This window comes from Lynx rufus, unplaced genomic scaffold, assembly GCF_022079265.1.
Source record: "Lynx rufus isolate CCGP_SWC_20201006 ecotype Redwood Valley unplaced genomic scaffold, mLynRuf1.p SCAF_2, whole genome shotgun sequence".
Taxonomy (NCBI): Eukaryota; Metazoa; Chordata; class Mammalia; order Carnivora; family Felidae; genus Lynx; species Lynx rufus.
The window spans coordinates 214,286,338-214,314,331 of NW_025814834.1; the positions used below are offsets into that span (position 1 = coordinate 214,286,338).

A 27,994-nucleotide genomic window follows, 5' to 3' on the forward strand; every position below is an offset into this window, starting at 1 on the left:
AGAGGAAGGGCCGACAGAAGACGGGCAGAGGGGCTGCAGTGGGAAAAGAGGCAGGTCTCCTCCGAAAGAGCCAGAATAGGGATGCTCATCTAACAGCCCCCTTGGGAATATGCCCAGGACCCTCTCTGGAGGGAGCGCCATTCTCCCCAGGCTGTAGAATCAGGGAGGCCAGGATGCAAATCTCTGCTCTACCAAATTCCTGGCTGAGACCAGTGAAGGAACTCCCTCCAGGTCACATAGCTAGCAAGCCATCAGCCGGAATTCAAACCCATTCTGCAGGACTTGGGCAATCACTTCCCTCTCTATAATCAGGCACAGATATCCTCATCTTCCAGGGAGAGGAAGAACCCAGTACCCCGGGGGTTTTCCAGGAGGCTCGTTCCCCCTCTGACCTCCCCAGCTACGGTCTTTTGCTTCAGGGTCACCCCTGCCCCTGGCCTGGCCGGCAGGACCCGGTGGGACCCAAGGATAACCTGTGGCTTGCAATTTTCAGGTCACTCCCATCCCCTTGACCAAACGTTCCAGTCGGTACAACACGTGTGCGTGGAGCGCCCGCTGGGTGTCCTGGGACCACGAACGGAACGAGACCCAGCCCCGCTCAGGGGAGTGCAGACCACGCGAGAAGGGGAGGCAAGGGGGGAGCAAGAGGGCTTCCCGCAAGAGGGGACATCTGACCTTGGCCTGCAGGGAGGGCAGGCTTCGACTGAATACGGGCAGGGGAGGAGACGTTTCAGAAGGAGGGAAGAGCCAAAGACCAATGAGAGTGTTGTGGGTGGCAGGTGGAGTTGTTAATTTGGTGCCAACAGGGAGCCATTTGAAGGATTTAGGGCTGGGGAGAGGGGGCAGGTTGGACGGGCGGAGAAGGCGCCGTCGTTTTCGTGTGGGTGAGGGGCAAGGAGCGAATTTTGGAGGGGTCGCAGAGGCTGCCGAGCTGGCTTTCCCGAGGAGGCAGAGCCGGCAAGGGTGCCCTGGGTTGCCAAAGCTGGGCCTGTCCGCCAGGCGGGACCACGAGCAGGAGGCTGGATGGGGTGCGCCTGTGTCCCTAGTCCCTAAGTGCCAGCTCTGGCCATGGCTGAAAACAAGAACTTAGCCGGGGGAGCCTAGAACGTGCTGGCTGGGAGGAGGTTACCCTCTGCTGAAGTGGTCCTCATTGAGCCACTGCTGGATTCTGGGGGGGGGGGGGGCGGTGGTGTGTCCCCTGTTATGAGGACACAGATGATCCGGTGGTCAGAGGGTTTGGGCAATTACACAGCAGGTCCAGGATACAGCAAGACAGTGCCCCCAGGGGGAAGGAGATGGCTTGTGTGCAAGCGCCATTAAAAAAGAAATCGGTGCAAGACAGAGGTTCAGAATTGGGAATGAGTCACACGGACGCCTCATGATGAATGACCAGCTGTTGGCAACATTGTCACAGCGACACTCATCTCACTTTGGAAGCAGAGACCCTATTCACCCTGACTTTTTAAAACTGCTTTTAGGACAAGCAGAGAGGAGGAGCGAGAAGAGGGGAGGGTGCCTGTGACAGCAGGAACCCTGTAAATGGGTGGGGGCGGTTGCAACTGTGACAGCCACGCTGCGGGGGGGGGGGGGGGCGGGGAACATTCAGGTTTCCCTGCAGTGTCTCTAAGCCTTGAATTGGGATCCATTTCCCCCCCTTGCTGGGGAGCCTCCTCCCCACCCCAGCCAGGGACCAAAGCCTCCCCCACGGCCACCCAGTGTGTCCTGTGCTGGCATCCAATCTGCTTTTTTTTTTTTTTTCCTCACTGTTTCAACACACATCCCTATGGGTAGGTGCTGTTATCCCCATTTTATGAAGGGGGCTTCGAGGCTCAGGAAAATGCATTCCTTTGTCCAAGATCACTCCCAGGGCCTCTGTCTGCCTGATCCCTGGGGGATGATGCTGAACCGCACCGGGACACTTCCTGCGGGCCCCCGGCTGGGAGGAGGGCAGCGGGGAAGGTGCGCTGGGCAGGAGACCCGATGGAGGCGAAGGCCGAGGGAACCCCCAGTGGAGGAAAGCAAGAAGACTTGGCGGGAAACCCAAGAGCCCTCGCGTCTCAAACCCCGCAGGCAGCCGAGACCCCGGTGCGCAAATGGAGAAAAAGCCAGCGGAGGAAGAGGGCCAGAGCGGGGCCGTCGAGGTTGCTAGGGCGCAGAACCGCCCGGGCGCGTGGCCGCCGGCGGCGCTGGCAGAGGCGCACGCCGAGCCTCCTTCCCCCGGAACACACCTTAGCCCCCCAGGCAGCCTCGAAAGGGGCAGGAGGACACGCCTGTCAGCTCTGCCCGGGGCGCAGGGAGTCTTCGAAGCTTCTTCGAATGGTGGCGGATTCTCCGGTCCGCTCCCGCGTCCTGGAGACCGCCCAGAGACTCAGAGACAGAGAGACAAAGAGAGACGCGGTCCCAGAGGGAGAAGGGCTAGCGCGGAGGAGGAGAGAAGGCGAAAGCCGCGACCCAGAGAGGGCGGCCAAGGCGCGCGTGAGGCAGAGTGTCAGAGCGTGGAAAAGTAAGCGTCCGGCGGCAGGTGGGCGGACGCGGGGGCCGGGAGCAGAGCCTGGAGCCCAGCGGTGACGCGGCGAGGGGCGGAGGCGGCGGACACACGGACCGACGGCTTCGAGGGCCGCGAGGGCAGGGAGGAAAGCAGCATCCTCACCTCCAACCACAGTCCCCCGCGCGCCCTGCCCCTAACCGCGCCAGGTAGCCCACCTTTGTCCGGGCACGCTACCAGGTGAGGAGGGAGGGCGGGGCCAGGGGCGGGCCAAGGCCATGCCTTACCTGTCCGGCCGGCGGGGCGGGGGCCGAGGGGCCCGGGGCCGAGCGCCTGCGGGAGCCGAGCGCAGCGGAGGGCCGAGCTGCGAAGCGGGGACCGCGAGGAGAGGTGCGCGGGCGGCTGGAGGATGTGCCCAGGCTGAGAGGGGCTGGAGGGAAGGGGAGGGGGCCGGCGCGCGGGAAGGGGCGGGCGCGCTGGGAGGAGGCGGGGGAGGGGCGGTGGGAGTTGGCCCGGCCGCCCCCGGCTGAGGGGCAGCCCCCGGCCCGGCTGGGCCCTGCGCGCTCCCGGCCGGCGCGCCCTCGCCAGCTGCACTTGGCGTTCCGGGCCCGCTCCCCAGAGGCCTAGCCGCCGTCGCCGCGAGGGCGCGGGGCAGACAAAGGAGGCAGACAAAGGCGGGCGCAGCCGGGCGGCCGAGCGGGCACGGGGCGAGGCGAGTCCACTCCTCCCGGTGCGTAAGAGCCGCCTCGGTACTGCCCGGAGCGCGTGGGACGGGCGGGGCGCGGGCAGCGGTGGCGCATCTGGAGCGGCCCCGCCGGGAGCGGGCGACAAAGGGCCGCGGCAGGGGGTCCCCGGCGGACCCAACAATGGATCGGAGCTGAGCGCTCAGCTGCGGCCGCGTCTGGCCGGGCAGGGGCCGGCCAGTCCCCAAAAGGATTATTCCGCCCTGGCTGTCAAATGGGACGGAAGAAATGCCCGGTGCGAGGGAGGCGGGACGGGGCACCGCGGAGCCTTTGTAGCCTCGGAAAGTGCGCGGAGCAGGGGGCGGGGTTCTGGAGAGGTCGCTCTTGGTTGTGGGGGTATAGGCGGTCTTCAAACCGTTACCAGGTGAGAATCCCGGGCCTTGACGGCCGCACTAGTGTGTCTCCCCCGGTACACACCCTGAGAGGGAAGGGAGAGATACAATCCTCCTACCCAACACGCGCGCGCGCGCGCGCGCACACACACACACACACACACACACACACACGGTCTTCCTCTCGCCACGCCCCGTCCAAAGTCCTGGTGGTGTTCCCGTAGCCCGGCCCAGCTGGGACAAAGCCAGCCCTCAGGGCCGGCTCATCCATCACCGCGCGGGGCGCCGTGTCCTAAAGACCCTGGGAGTCCGGGAATGCTGTGTTATGAGTCCCGCGGCCCCCATAACTCACGGCGGGGTCAGCGGGGCCACAGGCACTGCCAAGATCAAAGAGCTGTTGGGCAGGACCCGGGCGCGCGTGAATCGCGAGTCTCGCCTGGAGCCCAGAGCTCGCCCAGCGGCTTCCATTTCGATTGTTTTCCTCTTCCTCCAGAGTGTGGCAGTTATGGTTCAGAGGTTTAAGGAGCTCCATTCTTGGGTCAGGCCAGATACCTGGGCTCATCTGCTGATGCCATTCCGGGTCACCTGGGGCAGTCGCCTAACCGCTCTGAGCTCATCATCCCCAACTCTTAGGGTTCAAGGATTCTGTTGGATGCAAGGAGATAGCGTTCCTAAGATCCTGGCCCCATGGGAAACACTCTAGAAAAATGACCTGCTATTGTTATGTAATAGTATCAGCCTGATGGGCACTAGGATGGACTGTGTCCTGAGCAGAGACGAGACATGACCTGACTTGGGCTTTAGGGACAAAGTACCAAGACATGCCACAATGTGGGTGAATCTTGAAAACACTATGCCCAGTGAAACAAGCCAGACGTGAAAGGCCACATGTTGTATGATTTATACGGCATGTTCAAGATAGGCAAGCCCATAGAGACAGGAAGTAGACTAGTGGTTGCCTGGGGCTGGGGGAAGGGGAGACGGGGTTTTTCTTTTTGGAGTCATGACAACGTTTTGGAATTAGATGGTGGTGATTGACGCACAGTGCATTAAAAACCACTAAATTGCATATTTTAAAGGGTGAACTTTATGGTTTGTGAAATACATCTCAATAAAGCAGTTATTATTATTTTTAAAGTAGTAGTCAAGTCGGATCAAGGGTTCTTACTGTGTGGTCTGGGATGACTTCAGAGAGCCCGGGAACCCCTGAAATTGTGGAAGACGTTCCATGTCTATGGGTGGAAGCTCTAAGCTTAAGAAGAGATGATTTGTAAGATCCTCCTGACCAAAAAGGGGTCAGCAACATTGGGGGGGGGGTCAGCAAAACACTGGGGAGGGAATGGCATGTATGGGCTCTGCCCTGGCTGAGGTGTTGGAAGTGCCCAGTGCTGCTGGCCTAAGGTCAGGGCCCTGGCTTGGGTCTGAGGTCGGCCGTGGATCTGGGGAGCTGTATAGGTCACGCCTCGCGCCAGAAGACCGGGCAGGGGGGATGCAGGTCCTTCCTCAGGGCACCTTGGGGCACCTTGGGGACTGCCTTGGGAAATGGAGATGGGGAGGGGGTGCAGTTGAGGATGTTTTAGATGGGGTTTTGAAAAGCATGGTGGCTGGTCCAGAGGGTTTGTTCTAGGGGCTTAGACAGTGTGTGCAGATGTTAATATCATTGCCATAATAGCACGAATTGTGCATTTATATGCCAGGCATTGTGCACTTTATATGTATATAATTACATAACATTAATATATTAATTAATATATATAGTTATATATAATTTTATTTTTTATTAAAAAATGGTAATGTTTATTCATTTTTGAGAGACAGAGACAGAGAGTGAGTGGGGGGGGGGGGGAAGAGAGAGAGGGAGACACAGGATCTGAATCAGGCTCCAGGCTCTGAGCTGCCAGCACAGAGCCTGGCCCTGGGCTTGAACCGACGAACCGTGAGATCATGACCTGAGCCGAAGTCAGACGCTTAACCCATGGAGCCACCCATGTGCCCCATATATATATATGTTTATTTATTTATTTTGAGAGAGACAGAGATAGCAAAAGTGGGAGAGGGGCAGAGAGAGAGGGAGAGAGAGAGAGAATCCCAAGCAGGCTCTGCACTGCCAGCGCAGAGCCTGATGATGCAGGGCTTGAACCCGTGAATCTGTGCGATCATGACCTGAGCCCAAACCAGGAGTTGGATGCTTAACCGACTGAACCGCTTAGGCGCCCCTGTGCACTTTATATTTTTACAACCATCTCACTTGTTCCCCCCCCCCCAACCCTATGGAATCGGTGCTCCCATGATCCCATTTTACAGGTGAGGAACCTGAGATTCAGAGAGGGAGGGGACTCACAGCTGGTTAAGGAGCAGTGGTGGGGAAAGACAGCACGTTAGAGGCGCGAGCAGCCCGGTGGGTGCAGGGGGTACATAGTGAGCATTCCCCAGCTCTTGTTTCGTTTTTGAAAACAGCTCTTTGCACACCGCTACCTGTAGCTCGAGCACTGAAATCAGAGGCCTTTGTTCTCATTCAGAATAAGTTAGGATTCAAGTCAGGCAAATGGCAATGAGCCACTGTCCGCCGTCATTTCATCTGTTCTTTCTTTCATTAATTCATTTACTTGCACTCATCGAGAACCTGGATTGGGCCAGGCACTGGGTGAGGGGCTGGACCAAAAGAATGAACAAGGCTGAGGCTCTGATCAGGAGGTGTCCCAAATGGCTGCATCCTTGAGCATCGGGGTACCAGTGGGATTGTTACTAGGCTATATGTGGCTCACTCTCTATGGCTCCCCCCACTCTCCTGTGTTTGGTGTCTTAGGAACCTTAGGCAGGGATGGGATAAATGATCTGTCATGTGATCAGCCTAGTGGGTATGAGGGGACCTTGGCAGCATCTTAAGGGGCTGGATACTTCATTGCCTATTGTTTTACTCCGTTCACTTGTTGCATATTTGTTCAGTGAACTCCAGGGATCCTCCTTTGCCCACGCAGGCCTTGGTCTTTGCAAGACTTTCTTACATCTTGCTTTCTCTTAGTTTCAATTTAAATGTCTCTTGGGAGTGATTTTCTTTCTGTCCTCATTGCAGACCCTCAGGGACCTGTTCCAGTTGGCAAATAAGCCCTCTCTCCTCCTAAACATCCATCCTTTTCCTCCCAGATGCCCTCCTACATATTGTTATTATGGTGAAAAATATGCAAATAACTTGGAAAAACAGCCTCCCAGCAAATGGGTATTCAAAAATGTAATAAATTAACCCCATAATGTAATCTTGGTCCCAAGACTATCCATCATGCTGATGTGCTCAAGATCTAGAAACCCAGATGCCACAGAGCCCTATGGATAAAAATGACAGATGTCTTCTTAGAGCTCCCCTGCCCCCTCTCCAGCTTCTTGGCCCCCGTGGAACCCAAGGCCATCAGAGGTTTAGGGAACATCTGTCCAGCCTGTTCATTTCAAAAATGAGGAGATAGAGGCCTTTTTGGGGTTAGGGGTCAGATCAGTTTGAGTCCCTCCTCGCCTGACTCCCAGCCTGCATTCCTCTGCTTGTGGCTGACTCTGAATCCAAAGCCCCAAATGTAGGCATTTTGTCCATGGGTTTCTAGTTGACAAGGCAGGTACCCCAGTGTCAAAAGCTCTTGGGACCTCGCTTTCTGCATTTGAAAAATGTTGAGTGTTGGGTTTTATGTCTGCCAAGGTGTCTCTGAAGTTCCTTTAGCTCTGTGTGTCAGGGGACCTACAGGTGGCTTGTCTTTGTCTTCTCAGGGCAGGGGGCTAAGGCTGGGAGCCTGGCATGAGTCCTCGTGTCGCTCACATTGTACTCTGGAGGCCATCCCATGGAAGCAGCTAGACTCTTGAGTTTCCCAGCCCAGGATCCAATCCCAAGAACCCCTTTACAAGAAATTGCCCCCCTAAGACTGCCACTTCCTGTCACTAATGGACAAACTGCTTGAACAGCCTCCAGAGAGGGGCAAAGAAGGACTCTTGCTTTCTCCAGGGCCAAAGTATCCATAATGATTAAATCTCAAGGAGCCAGGGGACACTGTTTACAAGCCAGTGAGCTGCTTAACTGGCTCTGTGTGGAAACGGTTCTCTCCCTCATGGCATGATATGGGCAGTGTCCCCAAGTCTTGAGAAGGGCTGCTATGCCCAAAATGTGCCACCGAGTGCGTCAATTCCTGAAATAAACCATCTTATCCCTTTGGGTTAAATGTGGAAATGGTATGAAATGCAGACTTTCTTTGGGAACAACCCAAACTACCGTGGCAATTCCCGTATGTTTTTGGGCATCAGGGTCCCTGGGGAACTTGTTAAAGGGCCCATACCCTGCTTTGCACCCAGACTGGTCCAGTAGGTCAGAGAGGCCTGGGTTCCAGGAGTTTAATGGGCTCCCCAGGGATTCTGATGCAGATTTCCAAGGATTGCTTTGAGAAATGCTTTGCTGGTATTCCTGGCTTAATGGGCCAAGTCACTTATTCTCTTCCTTATCTCCGCCCCATCAGAAGTAGGCAAGTGCAGGTCTGAAGGCATCTGGAGTGAAAACGGGTGCAGATCTCCAATAGCGACCTGTAATTGATAAACATTCCTGGCTAGATCTGGGTACCCACAGCTGGGTGTGACTCCTAACAAGCTCTTCTGTCCCTAGAGGTCAGAGTCAAGGTCCCCAGGCTTCTGGTCCTGATTTGTTGCCTGTAACTGTGCTGCAACTTCTCTGACCCTAGTTTCCCCACCTGTAAAATAAAGGGGCTGAAAATAAGTTGAAGCCCTGGAATCAGGTTAGAAGTCAGAACTGGGTTTGTATTCCAACTGTGTGATTTGGGCAAAGTAGGGAGCATCTCTGAGCCTGTTTGCCATCTATAAAGTGGGGCTGTAAAACGGGTGCTTAGCTCCTAGGGTTAAGGAGGGAATTAAAGAAATCAGTGCTCGACAGCGAGTTAGTGTTCAATTCAAGTTAGTGATTATTTTAATGTTAATATTATTATCTCCCAGGGGGCCTCTCAGCGGTTCCAGAGGCCATGTCTCTAGGGGATTCCAGAACTGTAAAATGTAGTGGGCCAAGACAACTCCGCGCGTCCCCTCCCTCAATAGATGTGTGATTCGGGAAGGTTACTTCACCCTTCTGAACCTCGTTTGGCTCCTCTATAAAATGCGGACAATCACAGTAACTGTCTTACGGAACTGTTTTGAGGATTTAGTGGGATAATCCACAGGCACACTTAGCCCGGTGCCTGGCACACGGCTGGGTCCCTATAAAGGGCAGCTACCACTATGATGCCCGGGCCCGGGAGGTTTTATCTTCTTGGGAGGTAAACCCAAGCTGCATTTAGTTTCTGGGTGAGGGCGGGAGTGAGGACGTCCCCGCCCCGGAGCCGGCGGATTCGCTTTCGGTTGGGCAGCTGAGGTCCGGGGATGGTGACTCTGCAGTTAGCAGTAGATGTCGCTGTCTTAAGTCCCCAGCTGTACCCTCCACCTGTTCCTCACCAGCAACACCTATCCGCTCCCTCCCAACGCGAGACAAACGCCCTGGGGAGCAAAATACGTGGCGACCTGACGTGGAGAGCGAAGGGGTCTTTTCTCGCGCCGACCCCGAGCCTAAGGGAGGCGGTGCCGCGCAGTCTCCGCGTCTCCCGCCTTGGGATCTCGGGCGGCGAGGCCGGGCCCCGCCCCCTCCCAAGCCCCGCCCCTCCGGCTGCCGCTCCCTCCCGCCTCCAGGTTGGCTGCGCGGGGAAGTGGGCGTGGCCGGAGGCGGTCGCTAGGACCTGCCCGAGCGCCGCGGAAGTCTCGGAGCCCAGTCCAGGCCGCTGGTTGAGCGGGAGGCGCGAGTGGTCGGGTCGGTGGTTCCCCGCACCGGGGGAGGGGAGAGGGGCGGGGTTCCCTCCGAGGAGGTTTCCGGCCAGGCGGAGGGCGGCGTCTTATTCCAGCCCGGTTTGGTTCTCAGCGTGTCCGGCTTTGCGCCCGCGGGCCTAGGCAACCCGCCGTTCCCTCTGCGGCCGTGCCCTTTTTGCGAGCACAGCTCTGGCCTTTCCTACCGCACCCCCCCACCCCCCGCCCCCGAGACAGCAGGGCGGGGGGCCAGTAGACAGAGCTGATCGGGGCGCAGCTAATGTCCCCGAGCTATGACGCCAGCGTGGGAGGTCCCTTCTAGCTGCCCAGATTCTGTGTGAAGGGGGACGTCCTGCCCCCGATTCCCCCAGACGGAGGGGAGAGGGGGTGGAGGCAAGCGCACCCTGCGGCAGTCTGATCCGTTAGAACCAGCCCCCCCTCCTGCCCCACCCTCTAGGTGGCGGTAAGGATGACCACACTCACGCGACAGGACCTCAACTTTGGTCAAGGTAGGGAGGCTGGACTTGCGGACCCAGGGTGGGGGGGGCGAGGGAGGGCCTGGGCCGGCGGGCTTCCCAAGCTCACCGGCTTCAGCCCCTTCACAGTGGTGGCCGACGTCCTCTGCGAGTTCCTGGAGGTGGCCGTGCACCTCATCCTCTACGTGCGCGAGGTCTACCCGGTGGGCATCTTCCAGAAGCGTAAGAAGTACAACGTGCCTGTCCAGGTGAGCCCCCACCTCTGGTCATCCCCGAACTTCAAGGTGGGTAGAGGTTGGATTTTTGAATTCTTCCTCCGCTTTCAGGCTGAGCCCCCTCACTCCCCAGCGGCCTGGCCTTGCCCCTTCAGTTCCCAGCCACAACTGCAGGGACTTTTCTTTCCATCCCTCTGAACTGGGAGTTCCTCTTGCCCCAAGTTAGGGACCAGACCCTCGGGTTAGAGTTGCCCCTGGGGCATGGTTGTATTTTAAAGAGCTCCTGGGACTGGCGAATGATTGGTTTGGGGAGGGGATCCCTGTAAACTTCAGGTACCCCTGCTCTCTGCCCTCATTGTAAGGGGTTGTTTTAGGTTAAAAGGCAGACAAAAGCAGTAAACAAATGCTACCCTGTCCCCAGTCTGTAGAAGTGCCGGCCCTTAGAAGGCACTCAGTAAACATTAGAATAAATGAATGACCCAATACTGAAACGTGGTGGAAGCTTGAAGGATATACGAGGAAAAGGAAAAAGAATGGCATTTACTGTGCACCCTCTGTGTTGTATGGGATTATCTCACTACTCATCATTTTTTCTTTGCGAGACCTTTCACAGATGAAGTAATTAAAGCTCAGAGAAGTTAAGTGATTTACCTGAGGCCACATAGCTCTTAGTCCCAGATTCTCAATTTTTGAAAATTGATTAAAATTTTGGATCCCTTCTCTGGGAAAAATGCCTGTATGCCCAAATACACACAATTTAGGGACTTCTCAGCCTCTAGAGGAGCCCGCAGACCCCACTTTAGAAACCCCTGATGCTATATTAAGTGCTAATGTTGAGACTGAATTCTTCTACGTTCTGTGTGGATAATTCGCAGTTCTCAGCCCCATGATGGGAAGTCAGTCTCTTGGGTAGGGAGCCCTAGGGAGTTGCTGGCCTCTCTCCCTGGGCTCCTGGAGGTAGGGGTGTTGGGTGGTTTCCCCATTGGTGCTTTGGGCCTCACCAGCCATCGTGCGGTTGTGTGCAGATGTCCTGCCACCCGGAGCTGAACCAGTATATCCAGGACACCCTGCACTGTGTCAAGCCACTGCTGGAGAAGGTGAGGGCACCAGGCTCCAGCCTACTTCACGCCCAGTCTGTTCCTCCAGTGCTCCAGGACAGGGTGATGCTGGGACCGTGCGGGGTCCCTATGACTCTACACCCCAAAGCATGTCTCCTGTTCCCTGGAGACCACCCCTGCCCCAGGATAGACCTCAGGGCACGTGGGCCACATTCAGGGTATGCTGGGCCCGGGAGCCCTGTTTTGTGGAGTTGGTCAAGTGGAGCCTGCCCCAGAGGGTTCTGGGTTCTTCTCACGTCTGTTTCTCTCCCTGCCCCCAAGTTCTGTCTGGGCTTGCCCCCTGAGGGTTTCCTCCTTTTATCTTGTCCCGCTCTCTGAGATGTCCTGGAACCCCCATGGGGCCCGGACACTCTCTCCCCTCCCAGCCTGTACCGCTCATGTCAGCGATGCCTACTTGAAATTCTCAAAGCCCAGGGACCCTCAGCCTAGAAGCTGAGAAGGGCTGTGGGCGTGCCGTCCTTCCTTGGGCAGGGAGGGAGGTGGTGGTGGTGGGTGGGCTACCTGGTCCTGGACTAGGGGACTCCTGTCCTTGCAGAACGATGTCGAGAAAGTGGTGGTGGTAATTTTGGACAAAGAGCACCGCCCAGTGGAGAAATTCGTCTTTGAAATCACCCAGCCTCCGCTGCTGTCCATCAGGTAAGCCGCCTCTCCCCGGACTCTTAGCTAGCTGGCTGGCTGGTATGAGGTCCCTAGAAATCGCCCCCATACTCACCCCTTTAGGGCAGCCCCTGAATGCCTCAGCTTGGCCTGTGTTCTGAGGTCCCTACTTGGCTGCACCAAGCCCCCTCTCTCCCTTCCTGCCTTTTAGAACCCCTCTGAAAGCCCACCTCCTCCAGGAAGCTCAGTAAAGAGGAGAATGGCAAGGAACGCTATCCTAACGCGGCTGGCCACCCTGTGGTCTTCATGTAACCTCTGTGAGGCCCACACTTGGCAAACCATCACTTTGCTGAATGGCTATTCCCAACCTCTTTTTATGGACGGAGAAACCAAGGACCAGAGAGATGACATGAACCACTCACGGTCACCCAAATGGTGGCAGAGCCGGGACCAGACCCAGTTTTCTGACTTCCTAGTCGAGTGTCCAGCCCATAGTCAACCAGAAGTTGACCTTGGGCAAGCGTGTTGGCTGGTCAGCTCCTGGTTTCCTGGTGAGGTCAGGGCACTGTTACCTGTTCCCACTTGCTGTGTGGCCTCGGGCAAGCCCTTTCCCTTCCTGGCTTGGTGTTCTGGGGTATGAAGAGGCTTGGGCTGTGTCCTTGTTCTCAGACCTGGCTGCACATTAGAACCACCTGTGGGGGCTCACAGTGCCCCATTTGGACTTAGTTTGGGATGGGACTCAGCATGGGACTCAGCATTTTTTTTTTAAGTTTATTTATTTATTATTTTGAGAGAGAGAGAGAGGGAGAGAGAATCCCAAGCAGGCTCTGCACTGTCAGTGCGGAGCCCGGGGCGGGGCTCCAACTCACAAACCGTGAGATCACGACTGGTTCCGACGCTTAACCGAGTCACCCAGGTGCCACATTCGGCATTGGTTTTAAACTCTCCAGATGGTTTTAACTGCGTAGATAGGATAGGTGGCCAAGCCCTCCAAAGCCAACACGGTCAGAAGCAGAGAGGGCCCCTGGACCCCCAGGTCTGTTTCCAGGGTTGATTGCCTGCTGGTGGGAAGGGCCGCCAGTGTGACGGGAGCCTCTCCTCTTCTCCTTCCAGCTCAGATTCCCTGCTGTCTCATGTGGAGCAGCTGCTCCGAGCCTTCATCCTGAAGATCAGTGTGTGTGATGCTGTCCTGGACCACAACCCCCCAGGTGTGCTCGCCCCCACCCCACTGTCCTCGGGCCTTTCCATGGCTACCTTGGCTCGGGCTGCATTCTCCGGTCCCTACTTTGCTGTATCAAGCCACCTCTCTTCCTTCTTGCATTTTAGAACCTCTCTGAAAGTCCACCTCCTCCAGGAAGCTACCCTGATGGACTCCACCGGGGTTCAGTCTCCCTATTGACTGTGTCTTGTCTTAGCACTTGGTTTACACTCTTCTCCCCTGGGGGGGCTGCTGAGCCAGCCTGGGAGCGGGGAAGAGACTGTGCCCAGTGGCAGGCGTGACGTGGCCCAGCCTTGACCGGACTCTTGCTTCTTTAGGCTGTACCTTCACAGTCTTAGTGCACACGAGAGAAGCTGCTACCCGCAACATGGAGAAGATTCAGGTCATCAAGGTGAGAGGAGACCCGTCTGGGAGGGAGGGCAGGGAGACAGCCAGGAGGCTTTGAAAGCAAGATGCCACAGTTCTGAGTGGGCCGGGGTGTTGCTGTTCGCGCACCCTCAACATTGTTGGTGGCGGTGCCTGGCACGCGGCAGGTTTTTGTTGTGTGTTAACTGTGTGGCCGAATGCTGGTCGTTACCCGGCCTGGGCACCCAGTACTGAGAGGAGGGTGGAGCCGTGTCCTGGGGCTGCCAGCTCAGTGGTGGCTCTCAAGAGAGGGCGGGGGGGGGGGGTCTTCACCCGCCAGTTTCTGAAATGGTGTCTGGGCTCGTTAAATCACCTGGGTGCCCCGGCAAGCTCGGATCCATGGGCTCGGCCTCTCGGGTGGAGGAAGCCGGGAGTCCCCAATGCTGGTAGCTCCCTAGCGACTCTGGTGTTCCCTGAAGTCTGGGGACCCCGGCGCTGGAGAGGGAGTGGGTAGCAAAGTGAGGACAGGCCACGGCCCAGCCCCCTTCCACCCGCTTCCCTTGGTCCCCACCCTAGGACTTTCCCTGGATCCTGGCAGACGAGCAGGACGTCCACATGCATGATCCCCGGCTGATACCGCTAAAAACGATGACATCAGACATTTTAAAGGTGAGCTGCATGGGGACCCGGGGAGCTTTACAGACGGTACGCTGAGGCTAATGGCTCAAGGCTCGGAGGAGATGACCAGGGAATGCCTGGCGTAAGGCTCCAAACTCCCTTTCCCTTAACCCGTGGCTGTGCCACACTGCCCCACCGCTGGCAGGGATCTGTCTGCCTGGGGCTTATGGGCCCTCCTGAGGACGTGCCCTGGCTGTGCCCCTGACCTTGGCGGTTTATTCCTGTCCACTAGATGCAGCTCTACGTGGAAGAGCGAGCTCACAAAAGCAGCTGAGGGTGTGATGCTCCGATCATGGATGTAACAACTATGGGACACTGGGGGCCCCCAGCCTAGGGCGGTGCTGAGGGACACCCCCTCCCCCCGATTCCAAGTGCTCTTATTGCCTCTGTGTATGGACCACCCACTCTCCGGCCCGGCGCCGCTCAGGTCTGATTGCCTTCATGGAGGAATTTTCCCCAGGAGGGCAGGGAAGGATGCCGGGACCTTGATTTCTTGGCCTCCTGGGATGTGGCCGGCCAACACTGTCTGTCTGAAATACTGTGCTGTGAGTTGTTTCAATAAAGAGCCCCAAGGGCTGAGCTGGGCTGTCGCTAACTGGAGAGGGGCAGGAGCAGCCAAATTAACTTGGGAGGAGGGGCTGCTTCTCTCCCAAAGTGCCAGGGACCCCCCCCACCACCCATAAACCCAACCCCAGGCTGGTTTTACGGAAAACATTTATTGTGAGAAAATGTCAGAGCACATGACTGGGGGCTCCCACAAACTGGTGGGTTTCCCCAAGGTTGGAACTGGGGCAGGAGCTCCAGGGGCAGGGGCCCTCGCTGCCGGCTACACGCTCCGCCGGAGGAGACCTTTGGCAGTCAGTTGGCCCAGACAGAGGACGGATGAATGGCTATCAAATGACGGGCTGTCAGAAGGGCCTTCTGAGGTGAGGGAAGGAGGGCAGGCAGACAACCTTCTCCTACCCCTCTGTGGTCTCAGGCAGAGCTGTGCAGGGGGCCAGGTTCCTAGTCATCTTCGGGCTGATGACGATGCTGCTGTTGGTGACGCGGGGCCCATACCAGCCTGCCCAGAACTGGGTGTCCTTGCCCCCGTGCTGGAAGAGGATGTGGCGGACGCCTGGAGGGTAATCTGAGAAAGTGTAGGAGACCTGGGGGGGTGGGGAGAGGAAGAAGTGATCGCCAGGATTGGGGAAGGGACGAGATGGGGTGACCACCCCACTGGAGAGGGGAAGGAAAGAGCCAGGTCCCGCAGGGGAGAGCCCCCCGGGCTGGACGCCACCGGCTCCAGGCAGGAGAGCTGGGGGCCTTCTGTGCCCTGAGGCTGACCCTTGTTTCTTTGCCCTCGTGGCCCTGAGAGAAGCAGGCGGTGAAGGGCAAGCAGGTGAGGCCTCACCTCCGTCCACTTGGCATTGTTCCATTGATCGATGGTCACAGGCGGGGGCTCGAAGGAGGCCAGGACGATGTAGTCAGCTGAGGCCAGCTGTACGCGGATGTGGTAGGTACAGCCACAGTCTGCTCTGGCGGCGAACCTGGGGGAGGTTGGGGCTCAGGACTGTGCACCCCAAGACAGAAGGTGGCCCTGGAGGTGGGGGAGGTGGCAGCCCCATAAACTGGAGCTCTGAGTTGGATTTCCCTGCTCTGCCCCTGAGGCCCCGCTGGTTTCACTGCTCCCTGGGCCCTACTGTGCCCTTGGGGCAGCGGAGCAAAGCAGCATCCCTTTTGGGTATCCTCTGCTGATGTCCCTTTAACACAGCAAAAGGGTCCTTACGGATCAAGGCCTGGGCTGCGGGAGCTGTGTCACCTGTACGTTATCATGGATCAGACTGGAAATGTGGTGGGAGATTTAAGGGGTGGCCTGTGTGACAGGGGCTGCTATGGAGCTCACCCTCCGCTCAGCCCTGCTGTCCACCCCTCTGCAGCTCTGGATGCCCCTCCCGCCCCATCCGGGACGCTTTGAGTGGCGGCCTAGGGCCTGGCTGGAATTGGGGTCCTGCCCCTGCTGCTTTGGGCCAAGCCAGAGTCCTGCAGAGCTCTGGGTGCCGAGCAGGAGCCTGGGAAAGAGCTGAGGGGTGCACGGCGAAGGGGGAGGGAAGGCAGATAGGCGGGAGGCGTGCAGCAAAGTCCGGGGAGGGTGCGTCCTGGTGTCTCTGCTGCTTCAGTACTTGTTTGGTGACACTTTATCTGTGGGCCTCAGTCTCCCCATCTGTAAACTGGAATTACCACGTGCCGATGCAGGGTGGCAGGAGGGCCCAGAAGCGCTGAATGAGCAAGCGCCGGGTCCGCCGGCAGGGGCGGCGGGGCCAGGGTGGCCGGCTCTGGGGGCAGCCCCGACCCCAGGACACTGCCAGGCACAGACTGGGCACTGCCTATGGGTGTTCCCAGAAAGGAAAGAGGGGAGGACGCAGAGCGCGGCCCGAGCCCTGCTCACCAGTCCTTAACCACGATGTCGGGCCGAAACGTGTCTAGCAGCTCCTCCCCGTAGCCCTCGGCCTTGAGGTCCACCAGCTGGGACTTGAGGCACATCCTGTGGAGCATAAGGAAAGGTGGACATTTCCCGGGTGTGCGCCGTGGCCAGGACCCAGCAGTGTCCCCCGACTGCTGTGGGGCCGCGGCCACTGGCTGGTGCTGGCCTATGAGAAACACATGGGGGGAGGGGTCTGACCCACCTGTGCCTCGGTGGCATGTGACCCCAGTGCAAGGGTCCCAAAGAGGGCACCTTGGTGAACTCGTATTCCTAGATTAGAAACCAGAAGATACCTCTGACTTACCCTAATCACCGCCTCCCCCCCCCTGCCCCCCGCCATGAATCCAGGCCGCTGAGGACTCCTGCTCTAGGCATCCACTTCCTCCAGCTGCAGAGAGAGGCCCTCGCTGAAGCTTGAGGTTTGGCAAAAGGTGTCCTGACCCCCTTCCCCCTCGACACTGCCGGCTCGGTGGTTTGTCCCTTACCCAAAAGATGTGACAAAGTACTTCTTGACTCTGGAGTCGGGAAAGTCTGTCCCGTGGTCTCCGGGGAGGCTCTCCACCTTCCAGCGGTCTCCGCCGTTGGAATCGATCTGCCAGGAAGCCATATCCTCTAGGAGAAACGGACCAAGGTCAGATTCCCCTGGGTAAGTGTACAGTTGGCCCTTCCCTCCTGCTGTCAGGAGGGAGGGAGGTATAAGGCTGGGCTTACTCAAGCTCCCATCTCAAGGCGAGCACCCCTCCAAAGTGCCTTTCCTCCAGCACATTCCCCCCCTGTCCCCACCATGTGGGCTCTGATCCGGGACCCTCTCTGTCCCACCTTGTCCCTGACGGGCTCTACTTGTAGCATGAAGCTGGGAAAAATAGAGAATATTACCAGAAATTCTAAACTAGCCTTTCCTTCCTTTCGTTCACACTGTTGCTGGAGGGCTCTGGGAAATACCCAAGTTTCAGTTCTCAAAACATGAAGTATGAAGGGCCTGTGATGGTACTTCTGTTCTTAATGGCTAATGTCAGTTTGTCCCAACGTGGCCCACTGACTTGACTGACATTTCCCCTGACACCCTAGCTATGTAACTGAGATCCAAGGAGGCCCGAGGACTGGTTTGTGGGTTTGGTGGCAGGTCATGGGAACCTTCTGGGCTAGCTCAGACCCCCCTCTGCCCAGGGCAGGAGGGGTAACCGTGAGGGTGGGCGTCCTCTGCATTGGTGGCACGTGGTGACCCCATACTCGTGATCCCCACCAGGTTGGCCTGGCAGGTTCCGGTCTCCCCATTCAGACATTCAGACTGAGCTGAGAGAACCTTAAAAAAACAGCAGTGTTTCTCTACCAAGGCTTTCCAGAACAGTCACCAAGGGAGCTTTTCCAAATTGCTCTCTTGCTCCCTCTACTAGAAGCCCACACCTATTCCCTGGGTGCCCTGGGGCCCGCCAGTAGAGACCCAGGGGAACAACACAGAAATCCAGCAATGGGGCTGAGCCAAGCAGGCGGGCTCTGTGGAAGCTGTGTGAGCTGAGCCGGCAGCTCAGCTGGGTCGCTTCGGAGTGGAATCTGGGGCAGGCAGAGGGATTGGGTGTCTGGGCCACTGTCTGTGGGGCCTCAGAGAGGGGCCCGAGGGCCCTTATCAGTCAGGACCGGGCCCCAGCAACTGGGAAGTTCTGGATCTTCCGGTAGGACACTCATCACGGGCCTAGGGCTCCCCATCTATAAAATGGAGCCAACCTACTTATTTGGTCAACTCTCGGGATCCTCGTGAGGGTCAAGAGAGAAAACCGACGCGGAAGGGGTTCCAAGTGTACAAACTACGCCTCAGTCGATTGCTGCTGTAGCCCCAACGAGAAGCCCGGTGCCTGGGATGTGGTAGGTGTTCAATGAAGGGAAAAAACCACCGGCAGACAGAAGAGAACATTCAGAGCTACGCAGGGGCCTCAAATTACGCAGTCACCTCTTGAAATCCTTATTTCCTTCATCTGGGTAATAGGGATAACAGGAGGATAATGACATTTGTGAAGACCTCAGTCCAGTGCCTGATGCAGAGGAAGCCCCTCCAGAAACGTTAGGCAGCTTAGACCGAACTCAAGAGAGGACGGTGAATGTTTACTCTGTTCATTCAACAAACGTTTTCTGAGCACCTGCTATGTGAAGGCATCATTGCAGACACTGGGCGGAGAGGGGCAAGCAAGACCCATGAAGTCTGGACCTTGAAGTCTGTGGCAGAGGGGGAAAAAAAAAAAAAACGACCAAGAGATAAATAAGGTAATTATAGGTAATGAAAGTGTCATCAAGGAACTGAACAGAGTGGATGTGATAGAGATAGATGTGGGGCGGGGGGGGGGGGGGGGGGGAGGGGCGCGGGCAGGTGTCTGAACTGAGACCTGAAGAATGAGGAATCAGGGGAGTGTGGGAGGGGTGTGAGAGAACGTTCCAGACAGTGTGGGAATCGTGAGGGTAAACAAGGCCTCCTGAGTGGCGGGAAACGGAGGGAACCGGCCTGGGGGCAGTCCCCCCCCCCCCCCCCCCCCCCGCACCTTCGGCACATGGATTGCGCAGGAGATTCCTGTGGAGGCTGCGTAGGAAGTAGAAGATCTTCCAGTCGGCCACAGGCTGGTCCCCGTCCTCGGTGATGAAGCCCTCACGCAGGCACTTGCGCTTCCAGAGGGTCACCAGGTCGATGAGGTCTCGCCAGAGGCTGCAGACCAGGCGACAGCGCAGGAGCAGCTGGCGGGCGGGCACGTGCGTGAACACCTCCAGTAGGATGTTCTCAGGGAGGTCGTTGATGCTGACCGGGGCCATGGCTGGGGTGCGGTAGGGTGCACACACAGGCCTGTGGGGTCAACACTGGTTACGAGCCCTGACCAAGCAGGTGGACCCCCTCGGATTCCCAGGGACCTCAGCCAGGGCTCTTTTTTTTTTTTTTAATTTTTTTAACATTTATTTATTTTTGAGAGAGAGAGTGTGAACGGGGGACGGGCAGAGAGAGAGGGAGACACAGAATCTGAAGCAGGCTCCAGGCTCCGGGCTGTCAGCACAGAGCCCAACGCGGGGCTTGGACTCAGGAGCTAAGCTGAGCTGAGCTGTGAGATCATGACCTGAGCCGAAGTCAGAAGCTCAACCGATTGAGCCACCCGGGCTTTTGAAACGAGAGGGGTAGACGGCGCATTTGAGTGTCCTTCCAGTACAGAGTAGGCTGTCAGAATACGGAGTGGTCACATGCTACGCACATTTTTAAAAGAGTGTAGTAAACACATTAATAGAGACTTTAGGAGCTAATCTTTAAAGGGGCCCTTCCCCCCCCATTAAAAAATAATTGCCTAACGGGGCGCCTGGGTGGTTCAGTCGGCTTAGCATCCGACTTCCGCTGAGGTCATGATCTCACGGTTCATGAGTTCGAGCCCCGCATCAGATGACTTGGAGCCCCACTTTGGGTGAGCACAAATCCTGCTTTGGGTGAGCCCACTGCTCTCTCTCTCTCTCTCTCAAAAAAAAAAAGTAATGGTGGACCTGGTGGCCTGGAAGACCTTGCCGAGGCCACGCTGTTGTCTGTGGGCTCTGCAGGAGTTTGTGGTGATGTTATTTTGGTGCTGGGAATTCACTATCTGTCTGGGGACATAATAAAGATTTTATATTCCACGTCACAACTTCATTAAGCGGTGGGGCTAGTGCTGAGAAACCAACTTCCTCTCCCCAGATTGCTCACTTTGGCCTGGAAGCCAGATGTGCTGAAACACCCCAATGAGAAGCACCACCCCCCCCCCAACTCCATTCTGGTTTGGGCATCAGGCCAGAACCCACTTTGAAATGCTCAGAAACTGCAAAGCAGATTGAGGGAGCCTGAGCAAGCCTGCCTGGGTTTGAATCCTGGCCTGCAGTGGCTAGCATGGGGAGCTGTAAAAGGAGCTAACAACTGTCCCAACCTCAGAAGGGCCAGGAGGACTGAGTTAGCACAAGCAAAGCACTTAGCATAGGGCGGGTAAAGAAGTGCTCCAGAGCACCATTACTCACACTTCTGTCGTTAACAGCAAAAACACTCCAGCAGCTGTAGTTACTCGCCCCCAAGAACACCTTCCACCCTCTACACCTGAATTGCACAAGGGTTCTGGAAAATTTACAGTGTCACCCTGGCCTGAATCTTGCCTGGTTATCCAGATCTCTAAGGAGATCCTCTAGGAGGGGAGAGAAGGCCAGCCACTGTCACTCAGATGGGCCTCATCTGATTACAGGTGGGAGAAGGGGGAACTATTCTCCCACCCCCAGAGTTTCTGAGATTTCTCATTTTCCATAGCAGCCTACGGTCTTCCCAAAGCTACCATCCCAGCAAAAATGAGGTGGGCGCATAATGTAGTTCCTGCCCAGAGAGGAGCGTTTCAGCAGGGCAGAGAACAATAGAAAAAGTACTTGTACCTTGCACAATAATGCTAGGATGGGAAAAACTGCGTGTGGCTAGGTCTTCCGATTTTTCAGAAGCAACTCTAAACAATTTTGAAAATACGAAACCTGTCAATTTTTAAATGTTGGCAACTTCTAAAGGCACTGTCTAGGCCAAATAAAAGTCGCTGGGTCGGAGTTAGAGGAGACTTAGGTACGAAGAGCTCCTCACCCAGGCGTCCAGAGTCTGGTCTCTGGCTCTGGTTGAACGTTATCACCCGCACCCGCTCCCTTAGTTTCTATACTTCAAGGTTCTCCGGCGAGGCCTGACTGGGGCAGGAGGCGAAGCCACCCCGGGGCACCCTGTGCTGCTCACGTCCCCAGCCCGAGTCGCGACCTTCTTAACACCCCCTCCAGGTACTGTTAGCATGCCAACTTCTCGAAAGCAGAAGCTGAGGCTTGGGAAAGTCTGGGGCCGGTCCCGGGCCCCGCCGGCAGGGTACTGCCGGGAGGTCCCAGATCGGCCCCGGGCAGGGTGTCGCTCCCAGGCGGCACGGCCCGGAGCCGGAGCCAGGACCCGGCGGCGCGGGACCCGGCCCGGCTCGTGACCAGACCTGGGCGACAGTGCCCCGCGCTGCCCCTCCGCCTCGCGCCGCCCCGACCCCCGCCCCGCGGCCCCCCGGAGGCCCCGCCCGCTCGAGACTGCGTCGCCGGCTCAGTTAATGCCCCGCCCCCAGCCCCTCCCTTCCCTTCCTCCTCTCCCCCCCCTACCCCGGGGGGTTCCGGACACCCAAGCCCTACCCGCGCCTGTCCCACGCCCGTCCCCCGGGCTGGACTGCGACCTGGACGCGGGGCGGGACGCCCCGCCTGACCTGAGCTCCGGGTCTGCCTGGACCCTTCGCCCTCCGCTGCGCCGTCAGCTCTCGCCCCGCCCCGCCCTCGCGTCACGCGCCGCGCTCGGACCGCCCCCCTCGGGTCCCGGGGCCGCGCCCACCGCCTCGCCCCGCCCCACGCCTCCCGCCCGACGCCCGCTCCTTCCGCAGCCAAGGGAAGGGAATCAATCCTGAGGTCGTCGGTGCCTCCGCAGCGCTACCGACCCTCCGGACCTCGTAGCCTTAAGCTGTCTTCTCCTCCAGGTGGTGGGCGGCTCGGCAGCCGGATCCCACGTCTTCCCTTTGCTTTCTCCTCCCTCAGGGAAGTCCGAGCTTTCTCCTAACCGAGCGTCCACCTGTGCGCGGGTCACCCTGAGACCTCTTCACCCGTTCCTTCCGGTATAGAGGGAGGTGGGGCTCGCCCCAGAGGGTGATTGCTGGAACTCTGGGCTGGAGCTTGGCTTTCACCTTCACTAGGGACTGGCTTCGCCTAGGCCTCAATTTACTCAAAAGTAAAAACCTCCCTGCGTTTTTGTCGGGATTAAATTTATTAATTCCTTTCTTCAATAAATAATTATCAAGCACCTACTTAAGGCAACCACAAAGGGTTGTGCAGGCTGTGCACTGCGCCAGGGTGCCTGGCCCAGGCCATCTTGGTAACTCGTCAGGGCTGCATCTCCCCCAAAGGTGTCTTTTACTAACTAGTTTACCATACTGCTAGTGAGTGGTGTCCCTGCCAAGGCTGAGGCCCTAATCTAGTTTGCACTGAGATAAACAGTACATTAAGCACCAACTGTGTGCCGCATACCATTCTAAATGCTGGGGCTTCATCTAATGTCAGTAAAACTCTTGGCAAAGTAAGTAAGCGGTAACTGGTGCCTGCAATGAGATGCATACAAGGGCTACCCAGATATTCCCCCCCCCCCACCCCCCAGGGCAGGGCTTCCCATGAAACTTGCCTTTCCCCCTCAGAAACCACAGGGCACAGGTTGGGCTGGGAACACCTTTTATTTAGCTGCATGCAGCAGGAGCAGAATCACAGCACAGCTGTCCTTCCAGCAGGAGGGAGAGGCAGGAGTGAGGTTGGGCAGGTGGGGTGGGGGGGTGTTCTGGGAACGGCAGTTCCAGGGGTGGGATAGGGGCCTGGGATGTTTTCCAAGCCACAGGGAAGGTGATCTGGGCATGGAGGTGGATGGGTGGTCCTTGAAAACCTCCCACTCATCTCATCCAGGGCTTACACGTCCTGGCTCTTAGAATCAGGGTCTAATCCTGCCCCCCACCTGCCCTGGGTTACCATGCACAGGACTCCAGGGGTCTTCTGGAGATCCTGCCTCCACCTGATACCCATCTGACTTCTGACTTCTCGGGCTTCATCGATAATGAGGTCAGTCCAGACCTGGCCTGGACCCCAACCCATCTTGGGCCTGCCCATCTCAGGCCAGGCCTGAGCTTGGTGGGCAGAGCAAAGAGCTTGGGAGGGGCAGAAGACAGGCCAGCACAGCTCCTCTTCTGCTCCCAGATCTGCCTGAGCTATGTGGTCACCTCCCAGCATCTGCACGAACTAGGCCAGGCACAGGCTTGCCGGATGTCTTGACTGTCCTTGCTCTGAGGGCCCCCAGTGTAGACAGGGAGAAAGGGCCCAGGAGGGGAAGGTAGGAGACACGCATCTAGATTTGGCATCTGAGCTTGGAGACCACTCTCGGAGGAACCTGGGAGAACATCCTGTACCTCCCCAACCTCAGGGGCCCCATCTCTTAAAGGAGCCCACGCAGGCCTCCCCTGCCATCACTCAGGCTGAGACCTGGGGCAGAGCGCTGGCCCCCATGGCGTGTGAGGCTCCACAAAATAGGCAACTGAGGGGCAAGGATGAACCAGGAGGTCTGGGGGAGCCCGGCCCCCCTCCCCTTCCCTAACCCAGCCCTTCTCTGAGAGCAGTTTACCAGTCGGGGTTTGGCGGATCAGGGCTTGGGGGGCGTCAAGGCAGTGGGGGCCCGATGGTGATGCTGCTGTTGGTGACCCTCGGGCCGTACCAGCCGGCCCAGTAGTGAGTGTCCACGCCGCCGTGCTGAAACCAGATGTAGCGGACGCCGGGTGGGTAGTTGGAGAACGTGTGAGAGACCTGGCAGGTGGAGGGAGAGAGGTCAGGGGCCAAGGTCTTCATGCTGGCCCAGCAGTCAGCAGAACTGAGTTCTAGTCCTACTCTGTGATTTTGGGCAGACCCCTTCCCCTCTCTGCCTCAGTTTCCTCATCCGTAAAATGGAGCAGAGTCCTCCTGGGTCCGTCCACTCCACAGGATTGCCTAAGCGCAGCTCAAAGGAACTGAAGGAAGGTGAAAGAGGTCCAATACGGTCATCACTGCACACGCGTGGCTATTTCAGTTAAAATTAATCAAAACTAGAGAAGATTAAAAATGTAATTCCTCAGTCACACTAGGGACTAGCTCTTATTAAGTGTTCGATAGTCACATGTGGCTACTGGTTACATAGACCATTTCTCCTGGACAGCACTGGTCTCAATTGGCAAACTATGGCCTAGGGGCCCACTGCCTGTTTTTGTAAATGAAGTTTTACTGGCACACAGCCATGTCTATATAGCTGCTTTCACAACGCAATGGCCCAGCTGAAGGGTTGAGTAGAGGTGATGGAGACAGCAACGCCTGCGAAGCCTAAAATATTTGTGTCTGCTGCCCCCTGGTCTAAATAGTAGGAATAACCGATATTAGTAACTAGAACCCACCAACCTTTTCGAACACGGCTTTACCAGCATCATTTCGCTGATGTCTTTTCGAGCTCGAGCAGCTGGTGCCCAGGTGAGAAGCAGCAGAGCTGGGATCTGAACCCAGGCCCGTTTGACTGCAGTCTCAGCCTTGGGCAATATGCCACCTGCCCTCTTCCCAGTTCACATACCTCCCTCCACTTGGCATCGCTCTTCTGCTGGATTGTTGCCGGGTCTGGCTGGAAGGTCCCCAGCGGCGCATGTGCTGACGACAGGAGCTGAACACACAGCTGGTACTTGGACCCGCAGTCTGGCCTGGCTGCGAACCTGCATGCAGAGGGAGGGCCCATCAGGGCCTCGGAGATGGGGGGCAGGGTGGGGGCGGGGCGCCTGAGTGGCAGGCCCCCCTCCCCCAGGCCCTCGCCCCAGGCACTCACCAGTCCTTGACCTCGATGTCCGGCCGTGTGGTGTCCATCAGCTCCTCCCAATACCCTTCGGCCTTGAGGTCCACCACCTGGGACTTGAGGCAGGTGCTGGGGAGGGCGGGCGGAGGGGTGGGAGGGGCTGGGGCTCAGCACTAGGGCACTGGGGGGTTAGGGCTGCCCCTCTCAGGGGCAGGAGATCCCTGGGTGAAGTGGCTTGGGCTTCCCCCCACCCCAAGACTTCCCCAGCCTCAGATCTTACTAATAAGAAGTCACGAAGTATTTCTTGACCTGGTCATTGGGGAATTCCTTCCTCTGGTCTCCAGAGAGGTTCTCCACCTTCCACTCATCGCCTCCATTCACATCCAGGCTCCAGAATTCAAAGCCCTCTGGCCAGAGAGCAGAACTCATGTCATAGGGAAGCCCCTCAGTGGTCCCTTTCTCACAAGTGCCCCTTCCTCCTGGATCTGCTCCCTGGATCTCTGCAGCTACCCTCAAGCCTCACGCTGTGGGATGCTGTTGATCAATAGTAGCTGTCTTTTTTTTTTTTTTTTACTTAAAAAATTTCTTTTTAATGTTTATTTATTTTTGAGACAGAAATAGAGCAGGAGTGGGGAAGGGGAAGAGAGAGGGGGAGACACAGAATCTGAAGCAGGCTCCATGCTCCGAGCTGTCAGCACAGAGGCCAACGTGGGGCTCGAACCCACCAACTGTGAGATCATGACCTGAGCCGAAGTTGGACGCTTAACCGACTGAGCCACCCAGGCGCCCCAATAGTAGCTGTCTTGTATTAGGTGCTTCCTGTGTGCCAGGCACCATGGCAAGTGATTGCCACTGGGAATCCCAAGACATGCGACCATGGGAGTGACCAGATCCCTTCTGTGATGGAGAACGCTCTGATGCCAGAGCCAGCCAGATCTGGAGCTAGTCCCAGCTCTACCAGTATGAGGCTGTGTGACCCTAGATACGTTGCTTTCCCTCTCTGAGGCTTGGTTTTGTCCTCTGTAAACTGGAGTTAAGAACAAGAGCTGGCAAACCTTTTCTGCCAAGGGCCAAAAGAGTTTAGGTTTTGTGGGCTACATACTATCTCTATTAGTCTTTATTTTTATTTTTATTTTTTTGATATATAACCATTTAAAATCACAAAAGCTAGTTTCAGCTCCTGGGCCAGGTGTGGCTAATGGACCATAGAGTGCCAAGGTCCATGGTCATGGCCATTGGGGAGTCAAGTGAGGCAGGCATCTGAAAGCTCTGGACAGCTTGGAGTTATTTCATTGTCATTTTGCTCCAGAATTTGGTCATATACTAGAAAATGAGGTTCCCATCCCATCCCATCCCAGTGCCTGGCCAATGAGTTACAATGCAGTAAGAGAAAAAGAGAGCTCTAGGTGATGTAGAAATTTTGTTTTACCTGTTGTTGTAATATGCTGGAAAGAAGAGTGGATCTCTCATCCTCCCATGAATAAAGTCCCCTTTGCACTCTGGGGCAGTCCTAGTATGCCTAGCTCTGGAGTCTGGGATCCAGGCCAACAAATTATGGCTCTGATTTCCTGGTCTTGTGTCTTGGGCACAAGTAGTCCTGACTGGTCAACAGTCCCTCACTGGGGAAATAATCTTAAGAGTGGAATGCAAAATGCCACTCTTGGCCTCAGTTTGCCCATCTGAAAAATGGGAGCATTAACAGCACCTACCTCTTGGGGTTATTGTGGGATTAAGGAGTTAAGCCATCCAAAGTGCCTGGTTCATAGTAAATGCGTAATGAAAGTCAGCTGCTGTCACAGCCGTGTGTGTGTGTGTTGGGGGCAGGCCAGACCCACCCTACATCCCACCTTCAGCACATGGATTGTGTAGGAGATTCCTGTGGAGGCTGCGTAGGAAGTAGAAGATCTTCCAGTCGGCCACAGGCTGGTCCCAGTCCTCGGTGATGAAGCCCTCACGCAGGCACTTGCGCTTCCAGAGGGTCACCAGGTCGATGAGGTCTCGCCAGAGGCTGCAGACCAGGCGACAGCGCAGGAGCAGCTGGCGGGCGGGCACGTGCGTGAACAGCTCCAGCAGGATGTTCTCAGGGAGCTCGTTGATGTTCCCCACGGCCATGGCTTGTGGCTTCTGGACAACCCCCTGTGGTTATTGAGAAGCTACCCTTCAAAGCTGGCCCTTTTCCCCAGAACAGAATGTTTGCAACGCCCCATGGTGGTGGAGGTTCCCATCCCAGCTCTGCCATTTGCTGTCTCAGGGAATTCACTGAGCGTCTCCGAGCCTCAGTTTCCTCCTCTGAAAAATGGGACCAGGAACTGTACTAAAATGGGTTCAAATGCCGTGACACAACAGATGCTCAATAAATGGTAGCTGATTTTACTGCCACCACACGACAGCCTCTAAAAGACGCTAAGGAGGCCCAGAGGGGTGCCAGTACCTGCCCAAGGTCATATAGACAGAGGAGGGAAAGAGTCTTCTGATGCTAGAGCCGGCCTTTTCCAATAAGCAAGGCTTTACAGTGTAAATAACAATGCGCAGCCCCGCAGAGCACTCCAGCAAGTCCTCCAACGGAGGAGGGAGAGAGATTGGGGGCAGGGGGAATAATTATCCTGGTGTCTGACGGAGGTCTAAGGAGCTCAAGCGACTTTCTTAAGGCCGCAGAGTAAATGATCCCCCTAGCTGGGACAGGAGAGGGGGTGGGCGATGGGGAAAGAAAGGCCTTTCCAACACTCCCATCTCCATCCTCGCGGCTGGGCTTTCAGCCCCACGACCCCCGGCGCGCGCGCTTCCCACCCTGCGTTGTGGCTTTAAAGTGCCCCAATCCCAAGCTGGGGCTTGGACCCCTGAGCATCGATAAGCGACCCCGGCCCCGGTTCCCTCTTGCGCCGCCGCTGGAGCCCGCGCCGCGCAGCCCCCGAGGCCTGGGCCTTGTCCGCGCCGGGCCGCCCTCTGCGCACTGCCGCGAGGCCGGAAATCGCCCTGCTCGCCCGCCCGCTCTCCGGCCCCCAGCCCCGGACGGCCCGCGACCCCGCCGCGGCGCTCCCCGCGCCCACTCCCGCCGGGTCACCTTCGCTTAGCTGCCGCTGCCGGATCCCGCTGGGCCGCGGGGCTGAGCGGACCTCCGCCGGCTGCACCGAGCGCGTACGGCCCCGCCCCGGCCCCGC

The 27,994-nt window shown here is 57.2% G+C and overlaps 3 protein-coding genes across 7 annotated transcripts; 1 reads left to right on the top strand and 2 right to left on the bottom strand.

The window, feature by feature from the left end:
- Positions 1-9,304: 9,304 nt before the first annotated feature.
- MAD2L2 (mitotic arrest deficient 2 like 2) lies at positions 9,305-14,595 on the top strand. Its single transcript, XM_047083636.1, has 9 exons — positions 9,305-9,375; positions 9,826-9,877; positions 9,974-10,092; positions 11,085-11,156; positions 11,713-11,813; positions 12,888-12,982; positions 13,311-13,384; positions 13,915-14,007; positions 14,249-14,595. Exons 2-9 carry the CDS (start codon positions 9,838-9,840, stop codon positions 14,288-14,290), a joined length of 636 nt encoding a protein of 211 aa, XP_046939592.1. The 5' UTR covers positions 9,305-9,375; positions 9,826-9,837; the 3' UTR covers positions 14,291-14,595.
- Positions 14,596-14,713: 118 nt separating this feature from the next.
- Positions 14,714-21,771, bottom strand: FBXO6 (F-box protein 6). Of its 4 annotated transcripts, none has more exons than XM_047083632.1 (8): positions 21,647-21,771; positions 19,009-19,304; positions 18,613-18,688; positions 16,966-17,092; positions 16,683-16,750; positions 16,445-16,540; positions 15,410-15,545; positions 14,714-15,164 (listed from the first exon to the last, which is right to left on the bottom strand). In XM_047083632.1, the coding sequence occupies exons 2-8, from the start codon at positions 19,271-19,273 to the stop codon at positions 14,976-14,978; spliced, it is 957 nt and encodes a 318-aa protein (XP_046939588.1). In that variant the 5' UTR covers positions 19,274-19,304; positions 21,647-21,771; the 3' UTR covers positions 14,714-14,975. The 4 variants fall into 4 exon arrangements, with proteins under 4 accessions (XP_046939588.1, XP_046939589.1, XP_046939590.1 ...); XM_047083633.1 differs by lacking the exon at positions 21,647-21,771 and adding an exon at positions 20,483-21,416; XM_047083634.1 differs by lacking the exons at positions 16,683-16,750; positions 18,613-18,688 and having other exon boundaries at positions 21,647-21,767.
- Positions 21,772-22,714: 943 nt separating this feature from the next.
- Positions 22,715-27,972, bottom strand: FBXO44 (F-box protein 44). Of its 2 annotated transcripts, none has more exons than XM_047085628.1 (6): positions 27,898-27,972; positions 26,684-26,972; positions 25,146-25,243; positions 24,870-24,965; positions 24,624-24,759; positions 22,715-23,836 (listed from the first exon to the last, which is right to left on the bottom strand). In XM_047085628.1, exons 2-6 carry the CDS (start codon positions 26,946-26,948, stop codon positions 23,676-23,678), a joined length of 756 nt encoding a protein of 251 aa, XP_046941584.1. In that variant the 5' UTR covers positions 26,949-26,972; positions 27,898-27,972; the 3' UTR covers positions 22,715-23,675. The 2 variants fall into 2 exon arrangements, with proteins under 2 accessions (XP_046941584.1, XP_046941583.1); XM_047085627.1 differs by having other exon boundaries at positions 25,117-25,243.
- Between the last annotated feature and the right edge of the window lie 22 nt (positions 27,973-27,994).